The 14,919-nt window shown below is 38.7% G+C and overlaps 1 protein-coding gene across 3 annotated transcripts in view; it reads left to right on the top strand.

Moving 5' to 3' along the window:
- Positions 1-12,364, top strand: part of GULP1 (GULP PTB domain containing engulfment adaptor 1) — a 271,318-nt gene extending 258,954 nt beyond the window's left edge. The window contains exon 13 of one of the 3 annotated variants that reach the window (XM_039494778.1): positions 10,128-12,364. In XM_039494778.1, the coding sequence (XP_039350712.1) occupies positions 10,128-10,199 (72 nt within the window). In that variant the 3' untranslated portion in view covers positions 10,200-12,364. The remainder of the gene's footprint in view (positions 1-10,127) is intronic. The other 2 variants (XM_039494774.1, XM_039494772.1) reach the window with 2 other exon arrangements.
- The last annotated feature ends 2,555 nt before the right edge of the window (positions 12,365-14,919 follow it).

Genomic DNA, 14,919 nt, shown 5'->3' with positions numbered 1-14,919 from the left:
CCGTACTTCACACATAAATCAAATCAATCCTTCTGTATTCTCTAATCTCCTGAATTTGAAGTTTCTTAGAGGATGTTACATGGACGGAAACTTTCCCATTTCACAAATTATAGCAGCAGCAGCTGTTATATGTTCTAAAGTCCCACTTTAGTTAATCTTGTACAGCTTGCAGAAGCTGTGGTCATTCTTCTTTCTCTTCCTAACGCAATAAGAGGCTTGCCTTTATTTTCCCTAAAATCAATCACATTTAGATAGAGATCATTATCTGCTCAAATACATGTACATTTGCCATTGGATCATTGGGTCTGTGCTGCTTGAAGCCCAGTGGGTGCAGTCAGACTAACAATGAAAAGCAAGTCAACGAGGTTAAAAAACAGAAAGTTCTACCATTTACCTGAGCTCAGGACTCTGCTACATCTCAGCAGTGCTGGCCATTGAATGACTGAAAAACTATTGGAATCACTAGTGTGTGTCCTCGCTAGAGCTGGTCAAGTATCTAGATTCCTCAGCTTTCCAAAGGGATACAGGCCTGAGTATGTCACCAACACTGCCCTAGTTGGTTTGGTAACTTATCCTCTGCTCTCAACGTTGTAGATCAGGTGTCTGTACTCATATTGGTAAATCTGGCCACTGTGTGCAATACCAGTTGTTGTGAGATGATGTTGATCTGCTCCGAAAGGCAACGGCCTTTCAGTGGCTTAAGCTATGTCTACACTTAAAACGCTACAGCAGTAGAGCTGCAGCACTGTAGCTGCACGTTTGTAGCATTTCAGTGTAGACACTTACTACAGCGGCAGGAGAACCCCTACCATCACTGTAGTAAATCCACCTCCTGAGAGAATTCTTTCATCAATCTAGCATTAGCTTCTTTGGGACTTAGGTCAGCTGAACTGCATCACTCAGGGGTGTCAGTTTTTCATACCCTTGAGCGACACAGCTGGATCTAACTTTCTAGTGAAGACCAGCCCTGTTTTTTTACCTCTTAGAGACACCCTCTTAGAGAAGGTAGTTTGGGGCCAGGGGTGGCTCCAGGCACCAGCGCAGCAAGCGCATGCCTGGGGCAGCAAGCCGGGGGTAGGCGGTGGCCTGCCGGTCATCGTGAGGGCAGCAGTCAGGGAGCCTTCAGCGGTGTTTCTGCGGGAGGTCCGCTGGTCCCACAGTTTCGGCGGCAATTCAGCGGCGGGTACGCCAAAGGCATGGGACCGACAGATAACCCTCAGAACTGCCACCGAATCTGCGTGACTGGCAGACCTCCTGCAGAAACGCCGCCGAAGGCTGCCTGACTGCCGTGCTTGGGGCGGCAAAAAAAAATAGAGCCGCCCCTTGTTTGGGGCAATTACTTTTCTGCATCAAGGATCTGTCACATGGAGTTCTGTAAGATGCCCTCTCTCCCTGCCTTTTGTATGTATAATTGGCCCTTAAGAGCCATAATCAAGGGGCCATGAGCTACAGTGTTTTCATTATGTTTTTGCCCTCATCTCTGTTTCTGTTTCATCTGACTGTGGCAGGGCTCCTGAATGACTTCTCCAATGTGTACTAGCTATTGGGGAATGGATGATGGTTAGCTGACTGAAACTGAGTCTGAACAAGATTGAAATGATGGTGATTGGATGAAGGAAGTGACTGGAAAATATGCTGTCCTTTAACTGAGTGTGTTTATCCATCTTTTGTTACTAAAGTTCACAATCTGGTGGTCCTGTTTGATCCTCTTCTGCTGTTTAACAGTCATATGGCCACCCTAGCCAGGACAGTGCTTTTTCCTTTCTCTGTTTCCTAGAAATTGCAACCATTTCTTTGGATACGGACATTGCTATTGTGATTCATGCTTTCATCACTTCAGATTGCGCCACTGAAATGTGTTGTAACTGGGACCTCTCATTAAATCAACTTGGAAATCTAAGGTGGTGCAGAATATGCAGTTTGCTTAATAAGGGGAGTTTCTTACCATGATCACAACCACAGATCCCAGCCTTCAATGTACCCATCCTTCCCCAAAGACTGAAGATGGACATGGTTGGGTGCCCTGCAGTTCAACAGGTTTGAGCTATTTCAGACCCAATGGGGAGTGCTTTCAAGGGTTAATGGTAAAATTACTGCTTGCACTTAGTAATTTCTTCCTGAAATTTTAAAGTCATGGAGAACATGCTGTTTTATTGGGACAGCAGCATCTTCAGTAAAAAATCCTGCCTGTCTGCAGAAGCTAAAGTACATATATATAACGATACAAATAATATATTTAAATGTGTTGTCCTTGTACGTGGTTCCCTTTAAATGAAAAATTGTTGTGTATTACAGATATTAAATGCTATTTTATGTACAACAAATATTATGAAAATATCTATTATTGACTGCCCATAACGTATTTAATATCATTATTTTTAAAAGAATATTCTGACTTCTAAAATAATCCTGCTTTTCAAAAATAATGAAACAAAGCATAAATGCTCATCCATTTTTCTCCAGCTCTGGCAATTCAACTGACATCATTATTATGACAGCTGAAAGTGTTGGTCTTTGGGAGTGAAAGGTGAAGGGAGATATACACACTGCAATCTGGGTTTCATAATAAATATACAGCACCTTAACCCATATAATTTTTTAAAACCTGTGCATATGAATTGTGTGCCTGAAAGCCTGCACAAAGCCTTGATTGTTCTCAGTTAACTGTGAGAGCTACAGATAAGAGAAATTATTAAATAAAAAGTAAAAGTAGCCCATGGCTTTATAAATCATCTCACCTCCACAGACGCACACAAAGGGCACTCTCGTCACCCAGATCATCCCCTTTCCTTGCAAAAGGGAGTTCATCTGACTTCACAGCACTGTTACCACCCCTTCTCCTAGACTCTACAGAGGATAACAGGAGTTAGCAAGCTAGGGGGGTACCTGTTGTTTCCCCCTCTTCCCCCATGAAGCTTAGATAGAAGAAATATCATAGCCAAACCAGTGTGAACTATAGAACTTTAAAAAGCTGTGGGCCAAATTTATAAGTAGGTTTAAAAAAGAAAAACATTGTTTTTGTATCTAAGACTGCATTCAAGAGCATGATATGCCCATGGAAACTTCCAGAGGCTAGTGCTGTGCTTGACAGATTGGATTTGCAGATTACAGAAATAAACCCAACAAAAAATATGTTTAAACACCATACAAAGAGTTGTCAGGTTAAATTCAGCCCACTTTTGAGACAAGAGAACTCTTGAAAGAAGCTGAAAAATGCCAGTCTAAATTTTTGATACACTGAGGGATCCTCTTCTTCAAAAGTAAAATGGTGGAGATTTCAAGCAATCCATGGGCTGTTTGACATTTATGTGACAGTGGATCAAATCCTGTTCACGTTAATGAATTAGTTTCATTGACGCTGACGGGATTACTCATGTGAATAAAGCAGGCAGGATGTGATTTAAGGAGGAAGGAATGTATTTTCTTTACAAATCTGCTGTAAACTTTAAAAAATGTAAAATAGTTATAAAAATATGTTAATACATAAAGCTAATAATCAATATTTGTGTGGGGAAGATGCTTTAAACTAGACAGACATAAGCACATTTTTAGTTCATGCAAATAATATTTTTTGCATTTTAAATAAAGGGGAAAATTAGATTTTCCTTTTTTCATTGATATCAACATCTTGTTACTTCTAGAAAAACATTGACTCTACCCACATACTTTTGCCCAAATATATCAAAATGAACAATTTGAAAACAATCTGATAAAGGTGATAATATGTGATAATATGTCATCATCCCAAACTTGTAGTTCATTTAAGTCAGGAAATAAGCGGATTGAAGTTTTATGCCATTCAAATACTTTTCTTTGTGCCATTGTCAACCAGATTTTAGGTCAAGTCCTAATGTCCTTACTCAGTTTTACTACATGCTTTCAATGGGAGTTTGGCCATAGTAAGGAGAGAAGGATTTGATAGTAAGAATGCTTTTGATAAGGGTTAACAGTCCTATCTAAACATATCTTCCAAATGGTGCATTCTTGATAAAGACTACTGTTTACAGAAACCTATGTAAGAATCATAGAAATGTAGGGCTGGAAGGGACCTTGAAAGGTCATTTAGTCCAACCCCCTGGGCAGAGTCAGGACCAAGTAAACCTTACCATCCCTGACAAGTGTTGTTTCAACCTGTTCTTAAAAATCTCCACTGGTGGAGATTCCACAGCCTCCTGTGGAAGCCTATTTCAGAGTTTAACTGACACTTGTAATTAGAAAGATTTTCCAAATATATCCCCCTTGCTGAGATTAAACCCATTACTTCTTATCCTACCTTCAGTGGCCATGGAGAGCAATTGAGCACCATCTTCTTTATAACAGCCCTTAACATACTGGAAGACTGTTATCAGATGCCCCTCAGTTTTCTTTTTCCAAGACTAAACATGCCCAGTCTTTTTAACCTTTGTTTATAGGTCAGGTTTTCTAATCCTGTTGCATTTTTTGCTGCTCCTTCCGATTTGTCCACATCTTTCCTAAAGTGTGGTGCCCAGAATTGGACACAGTACTCTGAGGCCTCTCCAATGCTGAATGGAGCAGGACAGTTACTTCCTGTGTCTTTCATAGATTCCAAAGCCAGAAAGGGCCATTATGATAATCTAGTGAGTCTGATGATTTTAAGTCAACTCATGTTAACACTGTCGTTCCTGAATTATAATATTATTTTATCTTGCCCTTTTTGGAAATCCTTCTTATTCAAGAAAGCTGGGTTTTATGTATGGTATAAGTTAAGTATCTGGCAGCTAAACCAGCAGTTTCTGTTAGTCCTGAAGTTTGCTAATTACAATCATAAAGGACAAAAGGCATATTAATAAAACTCTGATACAATATGGTACATGCAACAAAGAATCCTGTGCCACCTTATAGACTAACAGACGTTTTGCAGCATGAGCTTTCGTGGGTGAATACCCACTTCTTCGGATGCAAGATAAAAGTTGCAGCATGAGCTTTCACCCACGAAAGCTCATGCTGCAAAACGTCTGTTAGTCTATAAGGTGCCACAGGATTCTTTGCTGCTTTTACAGATCCAGACTAACATGGCTACCCCTCTGATAATATGGTACATGAATTCTTTGAATGGATCAAACTTCGACTGTGTAATTTATTCTATTATCTTTGCCATTCATATTACAGACACATGAACATTGAACTATTTTTGTTTGCTTTGTAAATTTAGAATATTGGAGAAAGTTTAAAAAGGACTGGAGGCCTAAACTTTGTGATGGAAAGGGTAGAGCAGGTCACAGAAGGACAGACAAAGGAGACAGTCAAAAACAAAACAAACAAAAATCAATGTGTCAGGCAGGAAATAGGCTAGAGATATGTAAAAGGCAAAACATACTGCACACAACAGGTGATAAGTAACAAAACACCATTTTGTTGGGACTAAAAAGACAGGAATAAGTGAAAACAGCTGCTCTGTTTCTGAATAGCTATAAGAGTTGAGAGCCCAAAAACAAAGCTTGAAAGGAGGAGGCTCCTGCAATGTCAGCAGATTCTCCGAAACCTCCCCAAAGTGCTTTTAAAAAATGGAGGGCCTGGCTCATTCTTTCCCCACTGCAGCCTCCAGTGGTGGAATGCCACCTAGAGGAAGGAGCACACTGGCATGAGGCACCTGAAAGCACTACTCCCCTGTGCTGTGCTCCATTGCTCACAGTGTGAAGTGACAAGGACAGGACACCCTGCAAATACACAGATTTCAGTGTATCTCCTCAGGTACTATTTCTGTCATGCCCCTAGCTGGAGTTTAAAGCTGACCTCCGTGCCAGATGAATCCCTGTAGTCCCTCTGCTGGTGCACCTGCACCAATGAGCACCGGAGGGCATGCAGATTTTCCCCTTGCAACATCAGGAATGAATCAGTTCTTCGTATGTTTTAAGAGCTCAGTAAAGGTTTCATACATATTTAACTGCAGGTTTTAAAAGTTAGCAGAGCAAATTTAGGGCTTGATTCTGTAAGCTTTACTTTTGTAAGTAGTCCTTACTCATCAGAGTGCTCCCCTTGAAGTCATGAGGAGTATGTGTTGTACCAACACTGGTAATGTGGGCAAGGTCAGGGCATTAGCCTCTGTGTAAGTGGGCACAGCTCCATCCATTGCATTTAGCTAAGAGGTGCCCACTTACACCAGGTTTGTATTTGGCCTCTGTCACCATGCCTCTGTGGGTCACAACTGAGAATACCAAATTCAGGACAAACTGCTGAAAAATAGAGCAGACACACCCCAAAACTGGTGGTTATTCTCCGATAAGACATACCAGACCAGCAACAAAATATACTTCTGTTTCACCACACTGTCTAACAAGAAGTCAAAAAAGCAGTCTCCTTAGGGATTCCAACACTAGACTTAATGATGATCATCAACCAAAGAGTTCTTCTGATCCCAAACAACCAGCCACATACCCAGGTCAATATATAACTCAGATCTTACCCAAAAATCACACTGTTGCTAATCCTTTAGTATCTAATATCTAAAGGTTTGTTTATAAAAAGGAAGAAAGAAATGTGAGAGTTAAAATTGGTTAAAAGAATCAAATATATACAATAATTGCAAGGTTCTTGGATCAGGCTTGTAGCAGTGATGGAATAAACTGTTAACTGGTTAAGTCTCTGGTTGCTCCCAAATCATTGGAAGGACCTCCGTCCCTTGGTTAGAATGCTCCCATTAGTATAAGTTCATAGTCCAGAGGTTTGAGCAGGAAAGAGGCCAAATGGGAATGTTTTCAGGGCCTTTTATAGCTTCTGCCATGTGGACGGAAATCCATTGTTCTAGTTTGTGGAAAATCACAGGTAACAAGACAGAGTTTGGACTCACATGGGCAGGTCACATGGGCTTAGTCATGGCAGAGGCCATTACCTACACTCTCTTTAGACTGTTTACATGAAAGTCGCTCAGGTGTGGATAGACATCTTCCATGGTCCATTGTGAGTTAAGTGTTCTTTGATGGGGCATTCAACTTGAATAGTCCCTTCGTGATGTGCTTACTAACTACCTTGTGGGTGTTACCACAGGAGCAAACATTTGAAATACAGGTACATAGTTAATATTCATAACTTCAGATACAAACATGATACAGCCATACAGATAAGATAATAATATTCAGCAAACCATAACTTTTTCATAGACGCCTTACGTGACACATTTTATACAAGAGTTGTTGCAATTGTATAACAGTGGTAGCAACAATGATCTACATGGTCATATTTTAATCATATAACGTCACAGCCTCTAACTGAATGTATTGTTTGCTTAGAACAATTCTTCTGTGTTTAAGGCTTTTGTGCTTTCATTCTGTGTTGCCAGCTTTAGTAAAATTCATAAAAAATGGGGCAAATTCACCAACATGTTCTGGCTGCTTTATGCCACCTAGGCAATGCAACACAATCATGTACCCAGGCTGGTTCAACCAGGTCTACAACTGCTTAGTCTTGCTGGACCATAATAGTGATTCTGGCCTGTAATGTGATCTTGGTATGAAACTGCTGTTTGAAATATCTTCTTCCTGGAAAATCTCAGACCACATTATAATTAAACCCCTTGAAGTTTATTTTATTTCTCTTAATATTATTTTCCAGCCATTAATAATCCCAAGTGGAATTATTAAATATTTTGACACTTTAAATTCTAGCATGTGACTTGAATTTTTTCATGAGACGAGGCTAGCTGAATCTGTGATTTGCCTTTTATCTTTAAAAGGTATCTTTTTGATATACAACACATGCATGTTATTTATTCATGGCAACCTAATGAGAGTTACAAGTGTACAGAAACAGGAGACTATCTCTTTGGAGTTTAAGTTTATATCTATGCCTTATAAAAACACATACCGTTTACTTCATACTGCATCAGCAACATTTCCTAAGTACATCCTACTTTCAGGAAAAAACTGAAATGAGCATTACAGCAGGAGCTACTGTAATTAAAATTATCTTGGCCTTTTCATAGGGCCCCCTACCTTTCTTCCAATTGCTCATAACTGCAGTATTTTCACTTATCAGAATGAAATTTTCCAGGCTTAGTCTCAGCACAAAAGTGATGTTTCTTTTAAAGTTCAAGCCAAAGTAGTTCAGCATTTTTTAAGGATGAGGAGAGTGAGGAAAGACAAGAAGAACACTTTCTCCATCATAAAAACAAAAAGGTTTGTGTCCGATTCCTGCCCTTACTTACACTGAGTAGTATCTTACATCACAAGTAGTCCCACTAGAGTAAATGGGATTACGGATGGTGTAAAGTCTTTCTCAATTGAAAAGTGGCAGAATCTGGCCTTTAATTTGTTTTAAACACCTATACCATGGAAACAAAAGGAGAAAGCTGAAATTTGACATGAAAATAGATAATAGTCTTGAGACTCATCTTTGAGTGTTCTAATAGCAATCATTGATTTTGATTTGACCAAATGATGTGCCTTTAAAATGTATACCTTGAACATGAACTGTGGATCGGGTATGATTTTTTGCACGTTTTAGCAATGCTTTGAGTGAAGGTAGGTTGTGCAGCACTTGCACGGGTGATTTAGCTGCATAGTGTTTGTTAAAGGTAACGGAACCAGGTGAAAGAGAATGTTAGAGTTCCAGGGTTCCACACTGAGAAGTCAGGAAACAATAACGTTAAGGTTCATAGACTATCAGGATTAGAAGAGACCTCAGGAGGTCATCTAGTCCAAACCCCTGCTCAAAGCAGGACCAATCCCCAGACAGATTTTTGCCCCAGATCCCTAAGTGGCCCCCTCAAGGATTGACCTCACAACCCTGGGTTTAGCAGGCCAATGCTCAAACCAATGAGCTATCCTTCCCCACAGTTGCTTTTGTAACTTTAATGCTGACTGCTTGTGTGTATGCATTTTGCTACAACCTAGTGGTATGATCATATGCTGTTTCTCAAAAACAATGTGATAACGATATAGTTGTTGCCACAAACTTAGATACACGGGTGTAACATCTTGAATATTTTATTCATTCTCGTACACTGACACTGTTTTAATTGTTATAACTGTCCCATATATATTAGCTTAGACTTTTTATATACTAAGGTTTCCTCTATATAAGCTATGGAATATAAGAATGTAGGGCCAAATTGTATGAGTAAACAGTGAAGGAGGTGGCATAAGAAGCTGTCTTTACCGTTGTGTGATCCATATATGATCTAGGACGATTTGCAGCCTCTCTGTTAAATGGAGAAAAGGGGCTGTTATATCCCTATTTCTTTTGAGCTAGGGAGGTCTCCACCTCCCCATACATCTCCAGCCTGTAGTGTTGGTGACCATGTGGAGGTAGGTAGTTGCCTTGAGTAAGTTCCTTGAGACAGAATATTTTCCAGTGCTTCACCAGCGTCCTGAAGTGTTCAGGGTATTTTTGTTTTGTTTTCCAACAAGGAAGTTGACATTTCTTAGATTCAATTCAAGATATGAGGCAGCTAATTTAGCTACACACTCCTGGAAGTTGCAGTAACGGAAAGTGGTAATCTCCCAGTAATATCCCTATTAAAAATTGTAATAAGGAGTTTAATATATTGTGGATTTACCATCCCTGGAGAAATATAGCAATATTAGTAAGGATTCACATGGTGAATTTTTTGAAAAATTGTATCAGTTTAGTAAACACATGCAAAATACTAAAAATGCCATTATATGCCATTAAATCTTCAGAAGTTTTTCACATTAGTATATCTACAAACCATTCTTTCATTCTTTTACCACTTGATATTATTCATTTTGTCTTTTAGGTGCATATTGTGTATTTGCACTCTGTTTCATGTAGTATTTTCAGACATTTGTGTATTTGTGATACATTTTTTTCTTCTGCACCTGTCCTGATTAAAAGGAACTTATTAAAACTTAGCCTTGGAATATGAACAATTTTTTTAAATGTGCAAGATTCACTATGTGATATTCATTTTAAATTCAATTTTGGATTTTTGCACAAAGCCAAAAGACTCTGACTTTCTGGCACTAAAATCTTGCATCCTTGGGACCTCTTCTTGCAAAATTGCTTAACTTGACTCATATGAATGGTGCCACTGGAGCCTACGAGGACTACTTATATGCCTAAAGATAAGCGTGCATTCAGGATCGGGGTTTAGATCTGTGGAAAAAGACTTCCTTTTTATTAACTATGTCTGGTTTTTTTTTTTACAGGAGGGGTTCAAAATGGGACTAACTCTTGAAGGCACAGTATTTTGTCTGGACCCACTAGACAGCAGGTGCTGATGCCAAGACCAGAAATTTGAAATTCATATACAATCCTTTATTTTTAATTCAGAACAAGTATTATAGATGTTATTCATGTGCCAAAAATTATATTTTTAAACATGTTAACTCTTGTGAAGTTTGCTTCTGTAAAACACCAACTTAGGTCCCCTGTACAAATGTAAAAAGTCACACTTGTATATGAAATATGAATTAAATTACACTGTTGTATTTCTCGCTGTCATACTTGGACAGACATTTGCAATACCTAATGAGTATTCACTTTAAGCTGGGAAAGTTCTTTAATGAACTCATAGATACCTCTTTCTGTTAGAAGGCAATATAATTTTTGCATAATATTTGAGTGGTGACATTTTAAAATTAATCGTCTCAAGCCACTATTTAATTTCAGGTCAATAGGATGATTATTGTACAATAAAAAATTTAAGTACCAATTAAGGAAGTAAAACATACTGAAAATTAGTATGTACATAACAGATAAATCTGGATGCCATGTAATTTATTCCAGTTAACTGTACACAATCACTATACTATATGAATAATGTTATTGTTAGCCCATTGCATCTGTAATATTTTAGGCCTTTAATTCACATTTTAAAAAGTAAATCTATCGGATTAATTGTCAATATGCTAGCTAATGTTTGATAAGTGCACTAGGGAGGGCTAGTATACATGTGACCATTGTTTTGTAAAATGGACAAACTTAATGCTATGCATTTCTGGTTTGATGTTTTACAGCTAAGCTAGTTGCACATATTGTATGATGTTTGTAATTTGGAATTCATTACATGACAGCTATATTTAATGTTCTGAAAACTAAGACCTTCATGCTAAAGAACATGTAGTAACCCCACTGCATTCACTGGGACTACTCGTGTGTAAAGGTACTCGCATGCTAACGTGTTTGCAGGGGTGGGGCGCTCAAACGTGGAGAAACACTGTAGTGTTACTGCTAAATGTCACACTGCAGCTCTACAGCTTACAGCAGCAACTCAGTGCAAACTAATAATGAAACCTTAAATACCCATAAATAGGTCACATAACAGAGCTAGATATTAAAAATATCTTGCATTGTGATGAATAATCACACACACAAAATATTGCTGCTGGGTGTTTGTATATTGTTGACTTGTTTATGCATACTTTTCACTAACCTTTAACATAAACAGCAAGTGAATGTTTGCATCCAGCCATGAACTTGTTCCTTAATGTTTATACTTTGCCATGATTTTGTTCATTGTGTACCATGTCCAAATTTTATGTTAAGGATATTCCCCATCCATAAAACCCTCATTAACACCCCCCTCTCCATTAACAACACACATAAGTAGAAAAAGAACTTTTAGGGGATTTTTAGTAGGGTTGGTTGGGGTCTTTTTTTCCCCAAAAAAGACTTACTTTTTTTGGTACATTATGTCTCATGTTTTTGAGCTTATTGTCTTAAGGTTTAAACAGAAAAAAATGCATTTATGCAATATTACATTTAAGCATATATGCTTAGGCCCTGATTCAGCAAAGTACTTAAGCACATATGTAATGTTAAGGATAAGGGTAGTCCCATTAGCATCAATGGAGGATACTCATTTGCTTGAAGTTAGGCATGTGCTTAAGTAACTTGCTGAACTGGTATCTTAATGTTCAACTTTATTTAAGTCTTCCTCTCTTATTTTTTGCTCAACATTCTCTCTCACACACACACACACACACACACACACACACACACACACACACACACACACACACATATAATCACTAACAAATAGATTAGTATATGTTTCATAAGCAAAAGTCTTTATAATTTTGTTTGTCTTATAGTATTTTGGAATTTGTATAATGAGGATGTTTAGTAGCCATATCCATGGCTTTTTTTAACAAATAGAATTTGTATTTTTATTGTACTTTAAAAAGCTTTATGTAATAAGCATATATTTAGTGGCCATTTACGATCAATGGTAACACAATACTAAGATATTTGCACATTTTAAGAAACCTTTTTCTTTACTGATTTTTATGGCAATTGACTCTGCAGATGGCATGATTAAATATTATATAAACTGATTGATCAGTACAAAAATACTTAAATCAATGCAACAGTGCATTTTTAATGAAAATGTTTAGTGATCTGGTTCAAAATTGTATTTCTATGTAATCTCAATTGTCTGTTTAATTTTGCCTAAAATAAATGTTTTTAAATAAATTGCATTGTAGAACATACTATTCATTCAGTAAATTACACAGAACTCAGTGGTGGGAAAGTCACATAAACACCATCTCTATAAGCCAAGAATTGCATGGCAGGGGACCCAGTACTTCAAAATCTTACACACGTGCTTAGCTTTACAGATTGTGGCAGATCCTCGGCAGGTGTAAATTGTTGTAAGGTTACTCTTACTTATTGGAATGTGACCTCCTCTTCATGGGTTAGAGAAAGTTTCCAATAATAAGAGATGTCTCATGTCCCATACATCCTGATATTTCATACAGGTAAGTAGAAATATGTTCTGTTCCCCCAAATCTTGTTTTCATTCTTTGCCTGTCACCCAATAATATGATCCTTATCTTGTTTAAATTGTCATAGCGCCATGGACTTCATTGTAGCTATGACCCTTGAAGTCAATGAAGTAGGCTTGCTGCAGCAGGTGGTAAGCTGGTCATGAAGAGAGGTCACTCAGGGTGTCATTCTGATGAGTACTGTCATTTCATAAGTACTGACCGATCAAAAATAATCTAACCTCTTTTTTTTAATCTTCATAAAACATTACTGGGCACTTTGATTCTTTACTGGAATTATAACTTATTCATGCTCTTTTAAATCTGGAAACGTTGAAACTAATTGCAAGCCTTCCACTGGCAGAAGTTGACTTCAGATGGAACTCTGCACATGGAGGGTTTACGGCTGTGGCCCCTTCAAGTGCTAATAAGGAACGGGTATGTTTAATAATCTCCGTCAAGTTTGGAAATGTGAACACACCTGTTATTCTTTCCCACAAGCCAGGTGCATTTGCTCCTTTCTATCAATGTTCTAAAAGTGTTTATTCTTAATTTCAATCTGTTAAAACAACATATAAGTGCACATTTCAGATACTGTAGATTCACATTGTGCAGCACGGTCGCTCGGTGATTGATCCTGTCCTATTGAAGTTAATGGGAAATTTACCACTGACTTCAATGGGAGCAGGATCATGCCTTCGGAACTTCTTGTTTATCAACTGCCAAAAGTACTTCCAGATTGTCATTTTTTTCTTTAAAAGCACGCTCCATTTTCCAATGCTTCGGGATCTCTGCTGCTCTTTTTAGAAGAGATGGCATGTTGTCGAGAACTCAGAGCAGGTGACTGTGAGAATGGGAGGTTTTGTGTCCTAATTTCAGGCTCTGCTACTATTTCACTGAATTACCTTAGGGAATTCACCTAGCCTTAGCCTGCTGAGCTCTAAAATGGAATTAACAACATTTACCCACCTCATACTTTGATAATGAGGCTTGCTTTATAGTTTGTGTTTTGGATCCAGAAATCTGTGCTATATTGAGCATAAAAGAACATACTGCAATAGCTAGGAGCCGCCGGATTGGTCTGCTCTTTTCCTTCTTTCTCTTGAATGTCTTTTTTTTTCCTGCTGGATCTCTGGTATTGACTAACAGCTGTGACTAACCCTTTTCCTCCAGGTGCATTACAGTAACTCCTCACTTAAAGTCGTCCCAGTTAACATTGTTTTGTTATTAAGTTGCTGATCTATTAGAGAACATACTCGTTTAAAGTAGTGCAATGTTCCATTATGAGGTTGTTTGCCTTGCCCATTCCATCCAGAGAGCGGGGTCAGGGAGTGGAAGCTTGCCCCGTTCCGCCCACCTGGCGTTCCAGCTAGAGAGCAGGGTCGGGGCATGGGGGCTTCTCCCATTCCGCCTGCCCAGCATTCCAGCTGGGGAGTGAGCAAGCCCCCGACCTCCCCAGGAGCACCGGACAGGCAGGTGAGCAGGAGCACCGGACAGGCAGAGTGGGGCAAGACCCCACTATGCCCCGACCCCACTATGCCCCGCCTGAACCAAACTTCACAATCATTGGTGGGTACAGTATTAAATAGTTTGTTTAAAATTATTTAAAACTTATACTGTATATGTATAGAATATCTTTTGTCTAGTGAAAAAAATTTCCCTGGAACTTAACCCTGCCCTCCATTTACATTAATTCTTATGGAGAAATTATATTAGCTTGACATCATTTTGCATAAAGTAGCATTTTTCAGGAACGTAACTACAACGTTAAGCGAGGAGTTACTGTATTATATTCTGATTCCATCTGTCAGCTGATTGAATGCCAGGCTAATGTACCTTCCTGAGTTATGCCAACACTGGAAATAAGATTCTGAACTTTGTATTTCTGCAGCATGGAAATTTTCTCTCTGATGACCAGGTTGATCTCACTGAACTTGCCTAACCCACGTTCTGAGGTTCCCATATGTCTTAGCAGAGGTAAACTTTACTAGCTAACTGATCTGCCCTTTTCCTCTTTCTCTTGTTCAGGATCTTTCTATTTTCTGATGGATTATCAGAGTGATGTTATAGGCTATTCTCAGTTGTAACCCACTCCCTCTGCTGCAGTTCTTGCTAGTCTGTTTGGTCTGCACGTTGTCTTGTTTTATCCTTCCAGGGCCCAAAGGAAATGTGCCACGGCCAAAATAGCTGTCTTGAGCACCTGAACTACTTCCAAAGACTGGTTCTTTCC

This window comes from Mauremys reevesii, linkage group 11, assembly GCF_016161935.1.
Source record: "Mauremys reevesii isolate NIE-2019 linkage group 11, ASM1616193v1, whole genome shotgun sequence".
Classification (NCBI taxonomy): Eukaryota; Metazoa; Chordata; order Testudines; family Geoemydidae; genus Mauremys; species Mauremys reevesii.
This window is presented reverse-complemented; position numbering and strand designations above follow the sequence as displayed.